General features: G+C 35.8%; 2 protein-coding genes across 3 annotated transcripts in view; both read left to right on the top strand.

Annotated features, from left to right (window-relative positions):
- LOC123547338 (uncharacterized) overlaps positions 1-8,041 on the top strand; it is a 126,478-nt gene extending 118,437 nt beyond the window's left edge. The window contains exons 50-54 of the mRNA XM_045334358.2: positions 76-330; positions 2,931-3,167; positions 4,738-4,909; positions 5,983-6,127; positions 7,983-8,041. Of these exons, the coding sequence (XP_045190293.2) occupies positions 76-330; positions 2,931-3,167; positions 4,738-4,909; positions 5,983-6,127; positions 7,983-8,041 (868 nt within the window). The remainder of the gene's footprint in view (positions 1-75; positions 331-2,930; positions 3,168-4,737; positions 4,910-5,982; positions 6,128-7,982) is intronic.
- A 2,383-nt stretch (positions 8,042-10,424) lies between these two features.
- Positions 10,425-23,374, top strand: part of LOC123547340 (uncharacterized) — a 125,049-nt gene continuing 112,099 nt past the window's right edge. For both annotated transcript variants that reach the window (XM_053551627.1, XM_053551626.1), the window contains exons 1-6: positions 10,425-10,529; positions 11,346-11,441; positions 13,427-13,537; positions 18,777-19,019; positions 19,507-19,743; positions 22,725-22,896. In XM_053551627.1, the coding sequence (XP_053407602.1) occupies positions 10,471-10,529; positions 11,346-11,441; positions 13,427-13,537; positions 18,777-19,019; positions 19,507-19,743; positions 22,725-22,896 (918 nt within the window). In that variant the 5' untranslated portion in view covers positions 10,425-10,470. The remainder of the gene's footprint in view (positions 10,530-11,345; positions 11,442-13,426; positions 13,538-18,776; positions 19,020-19,506; positions 19,744-22,724; positions 22,897-23,374) is intronic.

Genomic DNA, 23,374 nt, shown 5'->3' with positions numbered 1-23,374 from the left:
ACTGAACCAAATATAATGAGGTTTACAATCGACCATCTGAAAGGTATAAGATTATAATTATTCATTTATTTCAAGGCATATCAAGAGAGCATTAGTCTGTGTGAGTGGTAAGTTACCAGAATGCAACAACAGCCAGATATTAGCCATTCGTAGCTCACTAGAGACATTGCGAAGTATTGTACCAAATGACTCGTGCATTGAGGAAATCACTCGTGTGGTGTGTGAAGCACGTATTGACCAAGACCAAGATTGTGATTTAGAAAAGGCTGCTATGTGTCAATACGAATATGAAGTAGAGGTTACTGATTTTGACCAAGATGCAAAATGCATGTAAGTAATCCATTAATAAATCACTTTATCATTTATATTTGCTTACTAGACCATTATTAAGAAAATGAACACAAGCAAGGATTATATAACTAGATCTCTATGGCTATGTAGGGTAAATCACTGAATTTGAAGCACTCGTACTTTACCTCTGTAGGATTAAGCCCTGCTTGACCCATCATGTGATGAAGCTATTCAGCTGTGATAAAGGTTGGTGGTTTTACCCAGGGGCACGTCTATGCCTGCCATAATGTTTGGAGGGGCACCTGGGTTCTTTTTCTCACATCAAAAATCTGGAAAGCCACCATATGTGCTAGATGTTGTTGGTGTGACTCAGTCCAGAAAACAAAAAAATTATTACATTGAAAAGGTAATGTAGAAATTTTGAAATTAGAGATAATAGGTTTGAATCTTATACAAGGAGGTTTTTGTTGATGATTAAGGGAGCAATATATTGAAACTTGTACAAGAAGTAGGTTCTTAGTAATGATTGAGAAAGCAATATATTAAATCTTATACGAAGAGTAAGTTCTTGGTGATGGTTGAGAGAACTATGTATTGAAACTTGTAAAGGGAGTGAGTTCTTGGTGAAGATTGAGATGGCATTATATTGAAACTTATAGAAGGAATATGTTCTTGGTGAAGATTGAGAGACCAGTATATTGAAACTTATAAAAGGAGTAAGTTCTTGGTGAAGATTGAGAGACCAGTATATTGAAACTTATAAAAGGAGTAAGTTCTTGGTGAAGATTGAGAGACCAGTATATTGAAACTTATAAAAGGAGTAAGTTCTTGGTGAAGATTGAGAGACCAGTATATTGAAACTTATACAAGGAGTATGTTCTTAATGAAGATTGAGATAGCAATAAATTACATTGAAACATAATTGTACAAGGAGTAAGAGAGAGCAATATATTGAATCTCTAACAAGGATTAAGTTCTTGGTGATGTGTTCCAGAGGGCAAAAAAGTCAAATCTCATACAAGGATTAAGTTCTTGATGATGTTTTCGAGGGCAATAAATCAAATCTCATACAAGGATTAAGTTCTTGATGATGTTTTAGAGGGCAATAAATCAAATCTCATACAAGGATTAAGTTCTTGATGATATTTTAGAGGGCAATAAATCAAATCTCATACAAGGATTAAATTCTTGGTAATGTTTTAGAGGGCAATTAATCAAATCTTATACATAGAAAATGCTCTTGGTGATGGTTGATAGGGGGACATAATTAATTTTATTTGTTCACTGCCTCTAACTCATGAGGGGAATTTGTCATTTGCTTGTTGATAACTTTTCAAAAGTGGTAAGGTATCAAAAACATTAGTAAGATTAACTGACTGCCATATATTACTGAAATATTGCTTAAAGACAGCAGTAAAAGAAGTAAAAACAAAACAAACAAAAAAGTAAATTTAAGTAGCTACTACGACGAGTAGCAGTTTTCAAATTGAGTATGTGGCATTGATATGCTTATTTTTGCATTCAAAATTTATTAAGATTTGAACATCTTTTAGACAAAGTTGCAGTAGGATCAGATTGCATGGATATATACTAATGGACAGTATAATCATAATCATTCAGTTTAAATCTGCATGTGTGTAAATGTAATGCTTGCATGAAACAATCCAATGGGACACTTTTCACATGCTTTAAGGTGTGTGTTGGCAATCAGTTGGCTGTATATGAACATTTTGTTTTTCTGTTTTTCGCATAACACATGATCAATAACCTTATCTGTGACCTGTGTTCATGTACTTTGAAAGAATCTGCTGATCAGAAAATTAATGAGGTATGTCGAGATCTACAGGGTAGGAAAGTTTAAGGGTGGGATTTAGCTGGTGGGGACATTGTAAGGGCAGTATGGCAGCAGTTGAAAAGGGCAGGGCAGGGTGACCTGCTGTGTTGCAATAGAATTAACTCTTCTACAGTGTAGGCTATTTATGTCTTAGTTGTTATTTATTCCTGTTGAAATGTAGTTTTATCAGATTGAAGGCTATTGCTGGGCAACAATTTATTAATGGAGAGGTTAGGCTGATTTTAATTTCACAGTAATTTATATAGGTAGAATGTAGATTGTAAATATCAGTGAACTCTTTCACTAATTTAGAGTGATGGCATATAGTAGGGTTATTATAACAGAAGCTCCATCTAGTATGCTGTATTCAGCTCAAGTAGATTTTGCCAGGTTGGATTTCACAAGGCACGCATGCGCCAAGTATGATCCGTCCTTACAAAATTTCAGATGTAGCTACAGTTGTAATGACCCTTTTATTATATACGTCCACCTTTTTGTTTGTTTATTTGTAACTGAACGAAATCTTAAACTTTTGTTGATGTTTAAATGAAATGAGTGATGTTTTTATATGTGCTATTTATATGTCTGTGTCAGCTCATGCATATTCAATGAAAGTAGTTCGGCAACATACAATACGGAGGTACAACATGGGATTTTTTCCCAGCCAGTTCGTATTTCCTTGTGAAATGCAAGCAGTAGTTTTGACAGAATTTAAATAGGTATATAATAAAACCTCATCTCTTGAATCATTATTATAGATATATTTTGTACAGTCTCTCGGATTGTATTTACTATCTTTTCACAGATTGAACAAGAATCAGGAAGCATGTGTCAATCACTATGTCAGAAAGTGTGAAGATTCTGCTCAAAAGACACAATTGCTGGAGGCTTTAGATGCACTAACAGAATGTCCGTCTGATACAAATATAACTGCCGACTTTGATCCATACCCATGTCATTATAAACGTGATAAATGTAACCTTACTGCTGCTGCCACTTCTAGTTTAGAGTTTATACATGGAGCTGCTACAGAAGATTGCCTGTAAGTTATATATCTAATCTATTTTCTTTATAACATAATCATATCAGTTTCACTGGACATTTTCTTTCACTGGTTGCTGAAATGTGAATTATTATATTCTTCAGCATATCAGAAATACGAAATTCAGTTTGGATAAAAGTTTTAGTGTGTGACTTTGTCATTTGTCACTCTTGCCCAAATCCGGAGGAAAAGTGTTTTAAGCCTGCTTGGGTTACAACTTTATCTTCTCAGATGGCACCAGTTAGCTGGGTCTGAGGTTAAAAAAGTGAGATTTGAGACCAGTCATGGAATGTAGCTTTGCTATTTGTCCATTTAAATAGACAAATAAAATGCTGGAGATTTTGTAACACTGACACTGTTTTTTTCCTTCAAAAGGACTTAAAAAAGAATTTAAAAAAAAATTAAAGCTTTCATCGTACAAAAATATATATATATATATAAAGCTTAGTTGAAACTCCTTATTTGGAGTTCTGAGGGACCAAGCCTTTTTTTTTTAGATTGTGGAAATTCAGCTTAAACAATCTTTATTTGGTGGAGGCTCTTTATTGCTCAATGTGTTGCCATTGCCTCATATACATGCATATATTAACGCATTTTTTCATGGTTTATACTTATCTTATAACTTAGCAACACATGATTTTGCCATTATTTAGACAACAAGGTTTTTGATTTGACATATTGTGCTGTAAATACTAAAGTTTTGACTGACAGGACCTCAAATTCACTTTGACACAACCAGAGGGCCAGTATGTTGAATTTGACTTAAATGTAGTGAAAAAGCGTCCATTAAGGAGGTTTTTGAGTAGACTTTAATTTTCTTTTCAGATAACTTGAATTTTAAGTTGAAGGAGGTCAAGATACTGAGTCTCAACTGCATAAACTAAAACTAAATGTACAGTAATTGATGCTTAGTTGTTAAGACTGTCAAAGTTTTGTTATAGCTTTATGTTTACCCAAATGTGACCATTGTTGACCTTCTATTTCTTTGTTCAAAAAAGTTCCATTCCACAGCACATAAAAGGTTCACATCATTAGAAACTTTGACCTCTCAAAGAAAATTTTCGGATGGCTCGGTTAGTCTGTAGCAACCTTGGGTGGAACTGTTGAAATAGTCTGCTGTACTTCACACAGATGTTGCTTGAGCTACAAATAGAAAATGTTCTTAAACAATTGCTTTATGAATCTGCAACTTGTACAAATGGTTTAGTTCCACTGCATGTAGAGATGCACTTACTTGTGAGTAAAATTTGCGCCGTGCCATGAGAAAACCAGCATAGTGGGTTTGTGACCAGCATGGATCCAGACCAGCCTGCGCATTCATGCAGTCTGGTCAGGATCCATGCTGTTTGCTTTTAAAGCCTATTGGAATTGGAGAAACTGTTAGCGAACAGCATGGATCCTGGCCAGACTGCGCGGATGCACAGGCTGGTCTGGATCCATGCTGGTCGCAAACCCACTATGTTGGTTTTCCCATGGCGCGGCTCAAATAATTATTGTGAAGATGCACTTATATTCAAAATATATTTTAAGTTGAGCCTTGTATCACAGTGTGACATGTTATATTTTACAGGAAAGCTGGTGAGGTCAAGGATGAGATTCAGACCAATGTGTATGGCTGCTTGTCCTTGCCCTACACTGTAGTGGAAGCAGGCTTTGTTGATGGCACTACTTGTGTAGACTCTATGACTGTAGATATAAACGAGCACCCCTGGGACAAATGCATTAAAGATATCATGGTTAATGTAAGTACTAACATTGTATTCAGCTGCAGCTGTCATTTTTCTTACAGTTTACACTATTCCCATTTCTTGTACATTTGTGTGTAGTTCAAAAACAAAACTGAACTTAAACGTAGAGAATTTTACAGCAGAAGGTAAGGGAGAATGGGGTTGAATGTGCAATTTTTCTATCTCCTGAGTTTAGTATTTGACGCTAAGATAAATTGGATTTCTGTAGATACCCATGTATCATATTTGTGACACCCCCATCTCCCTCTCCCAGCACTACTCTTGCTGTTGGTTTGAATTAAGCGGCTTGCTTCAACTCAAATGCCAATTTCCGCAGTACAAACGAAATTGAATCAAATGTCTTTTGAGGTCTGTCACAGGTGCTGGTAGCTTAACTGTAGGACGCTGAAGCTTAGCCATTACCATGCTGGTCAGGATTGATTCTGCGTTTGCGACCAGTGCTGATCATGATCTGCACTGTTTGCCATTCAGTCAGTATCTTTTTGGTAAGCACCCCTTTTAACAGTTAATGGTATTGTCCAAATTGAAAGATGGACAAGTTCATTATAGAAATTTAGCAGGGTAAGGGTTAATGTTAGACTTGCAGCTGCTGATGTAAATTTTATCATTCGCAGTTTAATCAGATTGTTTTCTTTCTGGATTGACCAAAAAACTTTTTTTCTCAAAAGATTTTAGGCTTAAATGGGGACTGAATATATTACATGAATGCACATTATACATTGGTATTTACAGAAGGTAAATTTTGGAATGCTCTGTTGGGCGCCTGGGTTCTTCTTCCTTGTTGAAAAGCTGGAAAGTTGTCACTTGATGTATAATTTTGTCAGTGTGACCTTTAAGCAAGGACGTAAATATCTACGACGATATGCAGCTACCTATGTGTTCTGCATGAATTTGTCTCTCTTGCGAAATAAACAACAGTGAGATTATCGCCATAGTCACGCGTGAAACTGCAGAATATTGTAAAAAACTCGGCCATTAACTTGTTTCCCAATAAATCGATAATTTCTTATCCAGTCAATTTACATTTTTGGTTTGCGTGAAAATGATATTTTTTTTTTTATTTGCAGTTTAAGTTGGAGACAATATGTACACATTTCAATAACTTACTAAAATGCTTCATGGAGATAGAACCAGCTTCTCCAATAGACTATCACATGATGTCTGCACATATTGAGCACCTTAAAGCTTTTAATGCAACATGCAGACAGCCAGGTGAGTTGGAATTTTCTGTTGTAATATGTTGTGCACAGTAGGATTTAGTTAAAAAGGACTCATTTCTGAAGGATAAAATTGGCTAGAATATTAGTATATATCTAATGTTGTGGTAATTTGCAACTTTTCTTAAGCAAAGAGGTAGGTGTTTGAAGATAGATAGCCATGGAAATTCCCAAGCTTACAGCTGTTTTTGACTAACGTGTATTGTGACGGGAAATTGGCACAATTTTTATGGAAAATGCACGTAGATGCTCTTTCAAATATTCTGTAAGATACATATAATTAACTGGATATTTAGTTGAGAATGATCCTGATTATTGACAAAGTTTCCTATTTATCAGTTTAATTGAAGTTTTTCTGTTGAAATGCTTTGAAGCAGCCAATTCTAAATCTCTAAACCTTCATGTATAATCTTTAAATGCCCAGTATCTTCTTAAAACAGAAATTTCCATATATTTCCATGTACATTTTTTTAATGAGACTGGTATCAGTGAAATATATAGAGCACTTTCTTATATTGATTTATTTGAATGTGAATGTAATTTTAAAAATTGTTATGTGCACTGGATAAATTATTTTTAGAAAAACTATGTAAAATTATTCTTCATGTGATGCTCTTGACTGATGTACCATAGATTATTTCAGTTTTAGACTGATTCATTTTTAGTTTGAAGGTTGTCATCCATTTTATGATTTCATTGAGACAACTGTCAAGATTGTTATGTATTCTTGTATGTTATTTCGGCATTGATTGGTAATAACAGAAAGTTGCATTGTCATAACCATTGATGAATGCTGAAATTGTATATGGAGAATATATGATGGAACATAAAATGCTTATTGGCTATATAGGTCCTCTATCTTGATACTTTAACATGTATGAAATGTGTCAATGAAGCAGGAACTGGTTATTCGTTAATATTACCCTGCTTAATTTCAAAAATGCTCTGGTCTTTCATTTGATTTAGGTAGAACATTTCATTATCAGAGTGGTTTTCACTGAAATTTTACTGACTGAATAGTGCTGTAGGTATTTCAACAACAACATGTATAAAAGTTTTTATATATAGTAATTTATCTCATCAATGTTTCGGCTAACGTCTTCATCAGGATAATTCACATACAAATATAAACAACGGACATGACGTAAAACTGATAATGTAATGTCAAATGGCGGGAAAACGTTAAGCAAAATATTAGGATGCAAATACATATATATCTATAAGGTACTATCCCGGATATGAAAATACCAAAAATTTCCTATAGTAAGATTATATAAAAAAGCGGCGATAGGAAAAAACGGAATAGTACCCAGAGTATATGTGTACAATGCAAAACTGCACATGTATAATATTCATGAAATTTATCTATTGTAAACAGCAGTTTTGAATTTAATCCTTCTGGACTTTTTGTTTTTAGTTTATGGATCCAGAAAGTTTCTTTACAGAGACTGAATAGTGAACTGAACAGTGAACAGTGCAGACTAAGATCAGCCTGCAGATGCCGCCAGCAGGCTAAAGGTTGAGGGGGCCTGTAAAATGTATATGAGCTGCACCATGAGAAAACCAACATAGTGGCTTTGCGACCAGCATGGATCCAGACCAGCCTGCGCATACGCGCAGTCTGGTCAGGATCCATGCTGTTCGCTAACAGTTTCTCTAACTGCAATAGGCTTTGAAAGCCAACAGCATGGATCCTGACCAGACTGCGCGGATGCGCAGGCTGGTCTGGATCCATGCTGGTCGCAAACCCACTATGTTGGTTTTCCCATGGCACGGCTCAATTATTTATTTCACATTTGTAATATTCTTTTCTTAAAATAACTCACTCTTTTGTGTGTTTTTTTTTTCAGATGAGGAAATTCCAACAGGTAATAAAAACCAGTTTTATTTTAGTCCTGTTTCATTTTGAGATAAATCTTCTTAATTTTAAAAGAGTTTTAAATGCATAATTTTACTAATGGTTAGTCAGATGTTGTTCAAAATATTTGCAATAAATTTGTTACACTAATTTATTTAGCTTGCAAAACTAAGAGGTAGTGGTCCAAATATGAAGACATTTCTCAATGAAGTATACTCCTTGAGAATAAATTCCAAAGGAAATATGCTTATTCTATGTCTGTTTTTCTTCCCCAACCCGCAGTTGCCCTAGTTTTGTATGCCAGGTGTTTTCTCAGCAACATCTGAACTGGATGCTTTCAAACTCTATATCATTCTTTAGCATCATTAAATTACCTCACAGAGCCAGAATCTTTACATTTGAACAAAATTATACTGCTTTTTAGCTGGACTATTGGAAGAATAGGTAGAGCTGTTGCACTCACCATTTTGTCTGTATCTGTGTCAACTTTAGAGTCCCGATTTGGTTTTTAGCTTGACTGCTCACCCTGGTGCTGGCGTCAGCGTCACACCTTGGTTAAAGTTTTGCAGCATGCTAGTACATACAGCTACCATTTAAAGGCATATATCTTTGAAACTTACTTTTTCTTTTTCTAGGTCAATTACCAACCTCACTGGGTCAAGTTCAATAACTCTGACATGTATTTTGAGCAAATTATTCCCCCTTTTGGACATAGGAAATCCTGGTTAAAGTTTTACATGCAAGTTACTATCTCCAAAACTAATGCAGATATTGAATTGAAACTTCACATGTGTCTTTGGGGTTATAAAACTAGTTGATAGCACCAAGTCCCATAACTCTGACCTTCATTTTGGCCAAATTATGCCCCCTTCTGGACTTCGAGAATCCTGGTTAAAGTTTTGCGTGCAAGTACATACAGCTATAACTTAAAGGACAGAACTAATGCAGATATTGAATTGAAACTTCACATGTGTCTTTGGGGTTATAAAACTAGTTGATCGCATGAAGTCCCATAACTCTGACATGCATTTTGGTCAAATTATCCCCCCTTTTAGACTTAGAAAACTTCTAAAGTTTAGCAATGCAGGTACTGGATTGAAACTCTTTAGATATTTTAATATTTTGGGTAATATTTTCCTGCTTCTGGGACAATATTTCGAATAGTCGAGCATTGGCTGTCTTACGGACAGCTCTTGTTGTATGTAAGCTGGTATCTCAGTTACCGCTGGTTCATTATGATGATTTGACAAACATTACACAGGTTACATAACCCTGTTTTGCATTTTTACAAAATTTACGAAATTATGCCCCCTTTAGTTCTTTTTTATGACGTACTATGTGATGGCGCTTCTGTGCATGTGTTCATCTGTCTGTCATTTGTCATTATATGTGTCTGGAGCATAACTTTATAACCATCAAAGGTATTGACTTTTAAACTTGGTGTGTATGTAGATGGCAATGAGATAATGTGCAGAGCGCTTGAACCGGCTCTTTAGGTCAACGGTCAATGTCACAAATTGAGCTAAAAGGTCAAAATTGGCTATCATATTTCAAGTCCGTTTTAAAACTAAATAACCATACATGGTATTGACTTCAAACTTGGCTTATAAGTAGGTGGCAATGAGACGATGTGAAGAGCACATGAATCTGGTCTGTAGGTCAAAGGTCAAGGTCACAAATTTAGCTCAAAGATCAAATTTGTTCGTTTTATTTCGTGTCCGGAGCATAACTTATTAATCATTCAAGGTATTTACTTCAAACTTGGGATGAAGGTAAGTGGTGATGAGACGGTGTGCAGAGTGCATGAACTAGGGTGGTAGGTCAAAGGTCAAGGCCACAGCAAGGTGAAATCTGCCCATCATATTTCATGTCATGTCCAGAGTTGTGACTTGAACTTGGAATATAGACAGGTGTTGATGCAGGCTGCAACAATCTACATTGCAACCTGACACATTCCCCCTCCCCCCCCATCCCACATAAGAATTTTTTTTATGTTTTTTTTGGTTTTGTTTATCATTTAGTTTCTTGCCTTTTAGTATCATGTCTCCTGTCACCACTACCGCACACACACACCCTGCTCCCCCTTTCCTCCCACCCCCTCACATGCCCCACCATAGAAATCTTTAAGTACGCTTTTTCTTTAAATTTTGCTTCCCTCCTTTCTCTGATATAACCCTTTGGGCTTATGTTACCCTGCTTGGTGGAGCTCTTGTTTTAACTTTCTTTAATGACAGGGCTGTTGAATAGTCGAGCGTTCCTGTCCTCTGACAGATCTTGATTCATACTTACAAAGTGTTGTTCTAGCTCGTGTTTGAAAACAAGTTATAGATAGAAGGTTGTTATCATATTATCAAATTATGGAGTGTGCTGTCATATGGTAGCTTTTGTTTAATTTTTATTCTAAATTAATTCTGCCTTATTTACCTCTAGATGGTGACTGCAAACCAAGACATACAGCTAAATGTGTTCTGACATATGGAATGCTGTTTGCGATGGGTCCATTTATGCCACATGAGAGGAAAATAGAATTTTGTGACAAGTAAGAACTATAATGACTTGTTATTTATACTCTACACTGATGATTTCTTTTCATAAAATTTATAATTCTCATGGTAATTCAATGATTGAAGTCAAAATATAAGTAGATATAATTTAAATTTGTAGCTGAAGGACTCAAAATACTGGGATGCTCATTTTTGCACTAAGATGATAATATATTTTATCTCAAATACTAGGATACTCCCTTTTTGCACTGAGGTAACAAAATCTTTATTTTAAACACCCTGCGTGGATTCTGTAGGTATAAAAGCTTATTTGTATTTTTTAAACTGTTTACTGATTTTCGTGAAATTATTAATTGTCATAGAGGGCTATTTCCTTGTATTTCATGGGTGCATCAATCCAAAATATTTAAACCCAACAAACAAACAAACAAACATTTCTGTTAATTTTATATTCAAAAGTAGACCCTATGTTTTGTTTACAGGAGATAACTCCTGAAGCTATTATTATGTATAATTATGTCCCTTTTCTTCTCAAAACATTGGATAATCAGAACCAAGAAAGATCGGTCTGAATATATTAGAATAAGGAATAAAAAAAATTAAAAAGATTATCTAGTCAGTAGCCAGTCTTGTTCAAAAGCTGAAATCCACACTGCATCCCTAGAAATAGTAGTTTTTAATCAGAACCAAAAAATTTAAAACCATTGAAGTTAAATGATTTCAGTGAGTGTTTGGAAGTTCCATGAGCCGAAGCAATGTATATAATACATAATATATATCTTTCAGGTATGGAACGGTGATGGGCTCGTGCTCAATAAATAATTGCTCAATACATAATATATATCTTTCAGGTATGGAACTGTGATGGGCTCATGCTCACAGTGGGATAGCTGCTCATCTGAACATGTGACTGTCTTACAGAATTTCTTCGACGACCTGCACGAAAAGTGTGTATTTTCATTATCTATTTAAATTACCTTATTAGCTTCCTAGTCATGAAACTTTAAAGGAATGTTGTTTTGCATGTGAAGTTGTGCTGCATTTAGTGTTTTAACCCTAAATATCTAAAATGGACTGGTCCATCATTCAATTTGGGCCATACCACTTATTATTCAAAGGGGTGTTCACTGAAAAATTACTGACTGAATAGCGAACAGTGCAGACCATGATCAGACTGCACAGATGTGCAGGCTGATCTTGGTCTGCACTGGTTGCAAAGGCAGAGTCACTTGCCGCCAGCAGGCTAAGGGTTAATTGAGATTTAACCCCTTCCCACTCCTGAGAAAAAAATACTCTTTCAGTTTCTTTTATCTTGTGATTATTGATGCTGTTTTGTAGAAGCCATACCTCCACCCCAACCAACTCTAGCCCACCACCCAAGGTAATATAAATGTTTACCTAGTCTTGCATTGTCAGCAATAAACATATGACAGTGCAATAATATAAAGTGAGACACCAGTGTCCTGGGTAAATGTATCTAGTTTGCTTAGGACTGCAGACAAAAAAAAGTGTATTCTTAATTTCTAAAGTTTGACACATCCTTGTATTTGAAGTTCAGTTATTTCAAACAAAACTTTACATATTTGTTCTGAACTCCATTATGTTGCAGTTAAGGTAGTTCTGCATGTTTGATAAACCGGAAGTGATGGCGTAACGTCATTTATCCGGAAAACGTAAAATAAAGCCTGGATTCGGCGTACGGAAATGAAAATCATTTTATGAATTATTCTAGCATAAAACTGCTGTCATTGTCACTTTTCGGGGGTGTTTTAACAGAAGAGAAAACGTGTGTTAACAGAGAGATTCTCGCGCTCACGTGCTGTTATAACACCTTTTTATATATGCACATTCCGTGGCAGAGCGTAAATGCATTATGGCCCCAAAATGGATAATTCAAAATGAAATTACATCAACGTGACAAAACAACGTAGACTTTACCGCACATTTCATGGAAATTTAATGACGTTGAAGAATATATATTTATTTACTTGATTTTTACGCGTTAAGTGCTAGAATAGCGTTAGCGCATGTTCTTTTCGTGTTGTAACATCTTCTGAATCCCTCAGTAAATGTTGGTACCCTCGCCCTAACGGACTCAGGTACCAACCATTCCCTCGGAATTCTGCAGATGTTATAACATGAAAAAACATGCGTTATCCCTATAATGGCAACCCGTGAGCAAATTTATTACAATGGCAGTGTTAATTTCTAAAGTTAAAAAAACAACATCTGACACGTTAAATAATTCAAAATAGTGTCTTAAAATTAGCTTGAGATGTGCGGTTCAAGGTCAGATATATCAGAAATAAGCACACGGACCTATACATTTTATTTTACCACATTATAGACCATATGATTGTTTATTTACGACTGTGAGAAGTTTCATTAAAATCTACATATTAGAAAAATTTCTATTCGCGAAAATGGTATGAAAGTTGTAATATTCCCATAGACTTCCATTGTGAAAAATTGTGTGAGTTTCAAATTTTTCCTATCAGTCTAGCAAAAAACCAAGCACACAACTCTTATCTTTTTTATTTGCTGAATTTTCTAAGTATATTCTGAAGTTTTGAAGAATCGAGGTTTAATCAAATTCTACATTGTAGAAAAAAATTTGGTTTGAACTTGCAGAACTACCTTAAATCGTGAATATAGTTATTCATCATTCTGTAGTAGAGTTATATGTTGCCTCTAAAGTGCCGCAGTATCTCCTCTGCAGAACTTATGTATATATCCTGATTCAAATCTAATACGATGCATTTAATAACTTTCTGAGAATGGCTTTATATTCACAATAAAAATGTAGGTGTGGTAGAAAAAAAATGTTTTCAAATGTAAGTAAACAGGTGTGAAATGGCCTTTCTTTATATGAAAAGAAGGATTCTGTTAAGTGACCTTGTACTAGAAAGTCTTGAACATTGAATATTTACAGATCTGACATGTGCCAGGAACCAGAAGAACCTGAGTGGCCATGTGACTGGGAGATGTGTTTTGAGCAAGTTTTACCATTTATGAATTCTCTTGCTAAAGATGGAGAATGCTGGTAAGATACCTAGGAGCAACAACATGTGAATATTTCTAATTTGCAGAAATTGCAAACATTCCCAAAATAATTTCAGTATCAAGTTGTAATTTATTCCAAAAACTACCATGAAATTGGAGAACTTACATTGAAACAGAATTTGATAGTTCCATTTTCATTTCGGAATCCTTGGAAACTGTTTTCTGATCTGAACAGCTTAAAAACATTTTCTATATTACTAGCCAAGTTTTCCTTATATTTAGATGAGTTGTTTGGGCAGCATAAACAGGGGATTTCAGATCAATAAGATTTTTTAGCTGACCTGTCACATAGTGACATGGTGAGCTTTTGTGATCACCCTTCGTCCATCTGTGCCCGCGAAATGATGGTTAAGTGACTGCATAACAGTACTTTCTCTTTGATGTCATTCATTCTGTTCTGTTTATGTGACTATTTGTCTTTTTATGTGACTGTTAGAACAATAGAGAGAACAATGGGGGAGTCACATAAAGACCGTTTCGTTAGAACGTCCGTGCATGCGTCCGTCAACAATTTCTTGTCTTCACGATAGTGGTTTCATTTATGATTTTATTATGCCCCACTTTGAAAAAGGAGGGGTATATTGTTTTGCAGATGTCTGTCTGTCGGTCGGTCGGTCGGTCGGTCGGTCGGTCGGAATGTAGACCTATCCGTTTCCGGATGATAACTCAAGAACGCTTGGGCCTAGGATCATGAAAGTTGATAGGGAGGTTGGTCATCACCAGTAGATGACCCCTATTGATTTTGAGGTCTGTATGTCAAAGGTCAAGGTCACAGTGACCCTGAATAGTAAAACGGTTTCCGGATGATAACTCAAGAACACTTGGGCCTAGGATCATGAAAGTTGATAGGGAGGTTGGTCATGACCAGCAGATGACCCCTATTGATTTTGAGGTCAGTATGTTAAAGGTCAAGGTCACAGTGAACCTGAACAGTAAAACAGTTTCCGGATGATAACTCAAGAACGCTTAGGCCTAAGATCACGAAAGTTGATAGGGAGGTTGGTAATGACCAGCAGGTGACCCCTATTCATTTTGAGGTCAGTATGTCAAAGGTCAAGGTCACATTGACCAGGAACAGTAAAATGGTTTCCAGGCATTAACTCAAGAACGCTTGGGCCTAGTGTCAGGAAAATTGATAGTTAGGTTGGCCATGACCAGCAGATGACCCCTATTGATTTTGAGGTCAGTATATTAAAGGTCAAGGTCACAGTGACCCTGAACAGTAAAACAGTTTCCGGATGATAACTCAAGAACGCTTAGGCCTAGGATCACGAAAGTTGATAGGGAGGTTGGTCATGACCAGCAGGTGACCCCTATTGATTTTGAGGTCATTAGGTCAAAGGTCAAGGTCACATTGGCCAGGAAGAGTTAAATGGTTTCTGATCTTCTTGTCCAAAACCATAGGGCCTAGGGCTTTGATATTTGGTATGTAGCAAAATCTAGTGGTCCTCTACTAAGATTGTTCAGATTATTTCCCTGGGGTCAAATATGGCCCCACCCCTATGGTCACATGGTTTATATAGCCTTATATAGGAAAAAACTTTGAAAAACCTCTTGTCCAAAACCACAGGGCCTAGGGCTTTGATATTTTGTATATGACATCATCTAGTGATCCTCTACTAAGATTATTCAAATTATTCCCCAAGGGTCAAATATGGCTCCGCCCTGTGGGTCACATGGTTTACATATACTTATTTACAGTGTGCATATAATTTCTGTTCCTTGTGCAATTACTAAATGCATCAAGGGGGGCATTTCGTGTTCGATGAGCTCTTGTTTTAACCAAACTTGGACACAACTTGTATCACCATAAGATCTTGGTTCCTTTTTTGAACTGGCCAGATCCCTTAATGGGTTCCAGAGTGATGGCTCTTGAAAGGGCCAGAATTAGCTATTTTGACCTTGTCTGCACAATAGCAGCTTCATTTATGATTTAATTTTAACCAAACTTGCACAAAACTTGTATCACCACAAGATCTTGGTTCCTTTCCTGGACTGGCCAGATTCCATCATGGGTTCCAGAGTTATGGCTCCTTAAAGGTCCAAAATTTGCTATTTTGGCTTTTGCAGCCATATAGAGACTTCATTTATGGTTTGATTTTATACAAACTTCCAAAATATCTTCAACAACAATAAATCTTGGATTCCATGACGAATCTGTCAGATCCAATCGTAGGTTCCAGAGTTATTTTATATCTGATTACCTCCCCTGATTGTAATCAAAATGGATTTATATCAGTAAGTACTTATAGGAAATTTCATTATTGTCATTAGTTGGACTGAGACAATCAGGGTAGATAACTATGGACTGATTTATGTCAAATTACCTCCCTTTATTTCAAATTAAAATGGGTATATCTCTGTAACTTTGGAAGATACTGATCTGAAATTTCATTTATGTCAACAGATGGACTTGGACAATCAGTGAAGATACATTTTGACTGAATTTTTGACAAATTACCTCCCTTTATTTTTTATCTAGATAAATACACCTTAGCAGCTTCTAATGAGATTGGTTTGAAATGTTATTTATGTCTTCCATGGTAAGAAATACTGTAAAGTCATTAAATTTCGTGGGCATGAAATTTCCTGGTTTTGGTCAAAACGGCAATTTCATGGGGATATGAATTTGTGGATATCAACTTTTGAACATAAAATGAATGGGAATTTTACTTGTTCGTTGGGATTAAATTTCGTGGATTAACTCAACCACGAAATCCACGAAAATTAGTCCCCCAAGAATATTAATGATTTCACAGTAGTCATATTAGATAACTCTTGATTAAACATTAATTTTATCGATATGAATACTTTACTAATATATTGTTGTATAGGCTTGTACTCATACAGAGTATCTTCTACATGCATATACCAATGCATGATTACCTCCCCTGATTTTAATAAAAATGGATTTATCTCCATAAATATTTATAGAACTTATTTGAAATTTCATTATTGTCTTTAGTTGTACTGAAGCAATTTGGGTAGATAGCTATGGACTAATTTTATGTCAAATTACCTCCCTTTGTTTCAAATTAAAATGGGTATATCTCAGTAACCAGAGAAGATACTGATTTGAAATGTCATTTGTGCCATCAGATGGACTCGGACAATCAGGGTAGATAACTTTTGACTGAATTTATGACAAATTACCTCCCTTTATTTTATGTAAACGAATATATCTCATAAGCATCTAATGAGATTGGTTTTTAATGTTATTTAAGTCTTCCAGGGTAAGGAATAGTCATGTTAGTACAAAAATGCAGCATTTGAGCCTAGGACCTTCAAACTTGGTATGGAAATTAGCCCATGACTAAGTCAAAAGAGACTGTTACAAGAAAATGTTTATCCTGATGATATTTAATGTGTATGCCTATGTGCTCTATGTCAAACCTTGATCATATCATTTTGAGCAATGGTATTCAGATGAGCGATACAGGGCCATCATGGCCCTCTTGTTTTTGAGACTGACATATTTACCACATATTATGGGTCATCTGGGGTCAAAAACTAGGTCACTAGGTCAAATAAAAGAAATACTTGTGTTTGCTCCAATTTTAATACTTGGTCAGAATATTTTTTTCCATGCAATCACTAGGTCTGTGTTTACACTGTTATGGTGTATTATGGTGTGTTTCTCAGGTGAGTGACATAGGGCCATCTTGGCCCTCTTGTTTGTTAATATGCTATATACATACAGTCTGCATATGCAGTTTTGTGCGCGCCTGATTTCCTAAACACATGCACACAATTTAATGAAACTTAACACAAGTGATCAGTAGTAACCCTAGTTGTGCATGTTAAATTCTTTCAGAAAAAAAGCTCTGCACAGTTACAGGACTTTGTTGTTTCTGTTAATATAATATATACATACAGTCTGCATATGCAGTCTTGTGTGCGCCTAGTCTCCTGAACCCATGCACACAATTTAATGAAAGTTGAAACAAGTGATCAGTAGTAACCCTACTTGTGCATGTTTTTTTTTTTTTTTTCAGAAAAAAAATTCTGCAGTTACGGAATTTTGTTTTTTGTTAATATGCTATATACATAGTCTGCATATGCAGTCTTGTGCGCGCCTAATCTCCTGAACCCATGCACACAGTTTAATGAAACTCAACACAAGTGATCAGTAGTAACCCTAGTTGTGCATGTTAGATTCTTTCAGAAGAAATTTCTGCGTAGTTATGGGACTTTGTTTTTTGTTAATATACTATATACATACAGTCTGTATATTCAATATATTGTACACCAAAACTCCAGAACCCATGCACAAAATTTAATGAAACTTCACACAGGTGATCAGTATCAACCCTAGTTGTGCATGGTGCATGTTACGTTCTCTTAGATAAATATTCTACCGAGTTTTTGGACTTTGTTGCTTTAGACATAGAGTCTACATAGGCAGTCTTGTGCGCACCTTAGTAAACCTCCCGAACCATTGCACACAATTTAATGAAACTTTACACAAGTGATCAGTACCAACCTTACTTGTGCATGGTGCATGTTAGTTTCTTTCAGAAAAATATTCTGCAGAGTTATGGGACTTTGTTTTTTGTTACTTTACTATATACATAGAGTCTATATACATACAGTCCACATAATTATGCAGTCTTGTGTACATCAAATTGCAGTGTACTGTGTCAGTGCGTGCAGGGGGTACATTCATCACCATCAGTGATAGGTGTAGTTGTATTTTGCACTGCTGGATTGCTGAAAGCAGACTGTATTTTAATTTTGTTACCAAAACTTTTGTGCTTATTTCGACCCAAAAAGAAGTGGCCATATTGACAAATATCATTGTCTGTGAAAATTTTGAATACCTGGTGTCATGGCATAGCTGCATTTTGATCTATACATTTTTTTCTTTTAAACATCTATGCACAGAACTGTCATGTAGTAAGTTTATACTAATTTGTTTTAGCTCGATTGTGATGAAAGCTTCAAGCTTACTGGAACCACTCTCGAGTCTGCTTCCTGGAAAATCCAGTACTGGTGTCATATGAGAAGTCATGGTCGTGACCCCATTGGGGCTCGAACCCACGACCCCTGATTGTAGCTTTCATGTAGTTGGGTTTTCATAACTAAGATTATAGTGCAGAAACCAAAAACTTTCTTGAGAAAAGAGAAACATACATTTCTAAAGTAAATGAGCACATGGTATTTTTCTGACAAACTTTTACTCTGTCATCTCTAATTGGTTCACTGCTCTTAATTTCCAGTCACATTGAAAGAACTACAGGCTGTGTACTTAAAATGTTACCAGAATGTGACAACAGCCAGAAATCTGCCATTGCAAGTTCATTAAAGACATTGCGAGGTGTTATACCAAATGACATGTGCGTTGAGGACCTCTCAAAAGTTGTGTGCGAGGCAGAAAAGAAAAAGCAAGTGTGTGATTTAGACAAAGCAGCTGATTGTGATTATATTGCAGAAGAGTTTGATAACAGTGACAAGAAATGCTTGTGAGTTTTTTATATATATATATATGTATACTAAAGCTTTGATAAGTACATTGCAACATCTCTGGAGAGAACACCACTGGGAATACTGAATTGTTTAGTGAACAAATGTTGATGTATCTTTTCCGTTGTAATTTTAACATTTTAAAATTTTGACTACAAAAAAGTTTTAATTTGTTGATGAATTGTTATAAAACTTTCTGGATATCTTAGATATCATATTAGAACATCATTTCATGAAAACTTTGGTAAAACTGAAAAAAAAAAAAAAAAAAAATTAACTTTGGCGGTCACTAGTTTCACTTTCCATAAATAGTATAAATGTACCTGTATTGAGCGATCTACTGTCAACAAAGACCACTGTTTTCATTTCCAAAGGATATCCTGTACAAACAGTTTTAACTGTATTGGAATATGAATTTTTGTAAAAGTAAATTTTTTTAATTGTAATTTTACAGTTATAAAATGACAGTTCTTGATATTGTTACAGAGGGAATAAAAATCAGAAAGCATGTGTAATGTATTATGCGAGCATGTGTGACGAGTCCGAAAACAAGACAGAACTAATGGACGCATTAGGTGCACTAAACGACTGCCCAGCAGAAACAGAAATTAAAGCTGACTTTGATCCAAACCCATGTGATTATGAATGGAATACGTGTGACTTAACAAAGGCTGCTGCTACTAGTATGGAGTTCATATATGGAGATAATCCTGAGGATTGCATGTATGTTACATGTTTCTTATCATTTTCTTGCCATTTTATTTTTGTGAGACCTTTTTATGCATCTGACATTTATGTGGGAGGCATATAGTGTTGCTACTGTCCGTATGTCCAGCCGTCCGTCCTAAATTCTTGTGTCCAACTCCTTCCATACTATTAGACGGATTTGCTTCAAACTTTCACAGATAAACAAGCTTGCTGTGCAGATGACCATAAAGGAAGGAACTTCTGCTTTGACTATTTTTAATGCAGTAACTGTTATGGAACTTTGATAGTTTTGCTATATAGAATATATAGAAAAAAATGTTGGGTGTCCAACACCACAAACACTATTTAAAGGATATGCTTAAAAGATTTACAGATGATGGACCTTGTTGTGAAGATGACCATAAATGATGGACTTTTCTCTGTGGCTATTTTTTCTAGAATTATGGCCATTTAGAAATTTCACAAAATAGGCCATAAGCGCAGTGAAGAAACTTGGTGTGTTCAACTCCACATACACTTTTTGTGCCCACCCCCCCAACCCCACCCCCACCCACTAAACCTTGCATGAGTCTTAATCATGATATGGACTTGCGCACCTCTTATTTTTTGTCTGCCTCCACTCCCTATTTTTAGAGATATGGCCCCTGAAATAGCCAAAACTGCACATTTTCACCTTGTGATGCACCTAGCACAAGAAAGGTTTAATATAAATGGTTGAAAACTTGCATGAGTCTTTATCATGATATAAACCTGCACACATTTTATTTTTTGGCTGGCCCCACCCCCTATTTTTTAAGTTATGGCCCCTGAAATAGTTAAAAAATGCACATTTCACTGAATTATTTGCATAGCACAAAAATTATTTGATATAAATTCATGAATTCTTGCTTGAGTCTTTATTATGATGTGACCTTTAACACTTGGCATTCTTCTTGAGAGTCTTTGTACTTATTACAGAGTTATGGCCCTTGAAATAGCCAAAATAGGGGATTTTTTGTTTGTTATGCTCATATCTCAAAAGTATATGGCCTGTATTAATGAATCCTTTTCATAAAATGTTTGTTGAGGCTATACCCCATTAAGACTGAAAATATTTGAATTATTTCCACTTATTTGTGACAAATGTACCAGTGGGGGCACACCCTGTGTCCTACAGACACATTCTAGTTGAAGAAATGGATTCAAATATGTTCAGACATACAACCTTATCTGAATACAATTTGCTTCAAGTTTTCATTCGAACATCCTTCATGTGAATGTTGTCTGTACTAAAAACTTTGCTAGCCTTTTTCATATTATTGCTGAAATGCAAATTATTATGGCATTCAATGCCACTGTGAAATTGATTCTTGATACCTAGTCTCAGAAAACAATCTTGTCACTTTTCACTCAGCATAGAGATCAGAGTCCAGCTTCTCTAACTGCAATAGGCTTTGAAAGCGAACATTTTGATTCCATACCTCATGTTTTTATTTCGATGTAAATGAGATGTGGAACCATAATTTGTAGTCCTGTTTGGCGCCATGTAACCTATACTGTGTTGGTGCACTGTAAAACCCAAATAAATAAATATTGAAAGCGAACAGCATAGATCGATTCATGCTGGTCAGAAACGCACTGTGTCGGTTTTCACATGGCATGGCTCATTTCTACTTAATAAATATAATGGATGAAACACAAGCGGTATTTAACATTATTAAACAAATGAAACATGGAATATCAATCCATGCGCAGTCTGGTCTGGATCCATGCTGGTCGCAAATGCACTATGTTGGTTTTCTCATGGCGCGGCTCAAGTGTTGTCTCAAAATGATATCAAAGGTGTTGTGGGGAAAATTGTGGCCATATAGCTCACAATACAGGCTGTTTACAGCATCACTGAAGATGCCAAATTGAATTAGAATAGGAATATGTAAAGGAGGTCTCATATTGTCCTGTTATTTTTAGCTTGACTATTCGAAGAATGAGTAGAGCTATCCTACTCACCACGGCGTCGGCGTCGGCGTCACACCTTGGTTAAGTTTTTCGTACCAGTCCACATTTTGACAAAGTCTTTTAAGATAAAGCTTTGAAACTTTCAACACTTGTTTACCATCACCATGGCCAGTTATAGGCAAGAGTACATAACTCCATCAGGGATTTTGGCTGAATTATGGCCCCTTTTGACTTAAAAATCTTGGTTAAGTTTTTCGTACCAGTTCATATTTAGACAAAGTCTTTTGAGATAAAGCTTTGAAACTTTCAACACTTGTTTACCATCACCATGTCCAGTTGTAGGCAAGAGCACATAACTCCATCAAGGATTTTGGCTGAATTATGGCCCTTTTTGACTTAGAAATCTGGGTTAATATTTCGTACCAGTTCATATTTTGACAAAGTCTTTTGAGATAAAGCTTTGAAACTTTCAGCACCTGTTTACTATCACCATGTCCAGTTATACGCAAGAGTACATAACCCCATCAAGGATTTTGGCTGAATTTTGGCCCCTTTTGACTTAGAAATCTTGATTAAGTTTTTCGTACCAGTTCATATTTTTTGTAGTGTTTGACATATGGCTTTGAAACTTTTATCACTTGTTTAGTATAATAGTCTCTATCTGTAGGAAAGAGAACAAAACTCTGTCATCTATTTTGGCTGAATTATGGCAGTTTTTGGACTTTAAAATTGGTTCTGTTTTCATACAAGTCCATGTTTTGTCAAAACTATTTGACATATGGCTTTTAAACTTTGAACACTTGTTTATCATTATGATTTCCATCTGTAGACAAGAGTACATAACTATTTTGACTGAATTATGGCTATTTTTGGACTTTGAAATTGGCTCATATATTGTCATTTAGTGCAAGACTTATCGAAATCAAAAAAATACAGGAACATTGTTTGTCTAATCTATTTATTTCTTTTGTCTGAATATCCGTGGAAATATTTTGACCCTATTCTTCAATCAATTCTTCGAATAGTCGAGCGCGCTGTCATGAGACAGCTCTTGTTTTCAGGGCTGCTGGTGATGTCAAAAACAACATTCAGGAGGATGTATATGGCTGCTTGACTCCTCCGTACACTGTAGTTGAAGCAGGCTTTCTGGCTGGAACCACTTGTGTTGAATCTATGACTGTGGAAATGCCTGACCATCCCTGGAGTGCATGCATTAAAGACATCATGACAGATGTGAGTATTAAACATTGAATAAAACAATTGTTTTACAGTTCATTTTGTGCCAGTGCAAAAATAAAAAGGCAGGGGGATATAGAAGTTTACTGTAACAATAGTTTGAATTGGGATGTTGTATATGACTCTCGTGGATCACAGGTGTGCATCATTGAGGTGTACAAGCTCTGAATGTGATATGGCCTGGTGGAAACCATGAAAGCCAAATAAATCCAGACTCGAGCTTCTGTTAGTTCAGTTTACCTTCTATATTAATTGAAGCTAATAGGGCTGTAAATTCCTTGGAAACAAAGAACTATGTATTGATCGAGTATGAACGCCATTGAAACAAAGGACTATTTATTATAGATATTGATGAAAGTAGTCCAGGCACAAGTATACTATGGTATCTGATTTCGCCTAGTGCAGTACAGAATCAAGGCAGTGGTAAATTATGGAATCTGATTTCACTAGTGCAATACAGAATCCAGGCACAGGT

The sequence above is a fragment of the Mercenaria mercenaria genome, chromosome 9 (genome assembly GCF_021730395.1).
Source record: "Mercenaria mercenaria strain notata chromosome 9, MADL_Memer_1, whole genome shotgun sequence".
Taxonomy (NCBI): domain Eukaryota; kingdom Metazoa; phylum Mollusca; class Bivalvia; order Venerida; family Veneridae; genus Mercenaria; species Mercenaria mercenaria.
The sequence above is the reverse complement of the archived record's forward strand: the minus strand, read 5'-3'. Positions and strand labels throughout refer to the sequence as shown.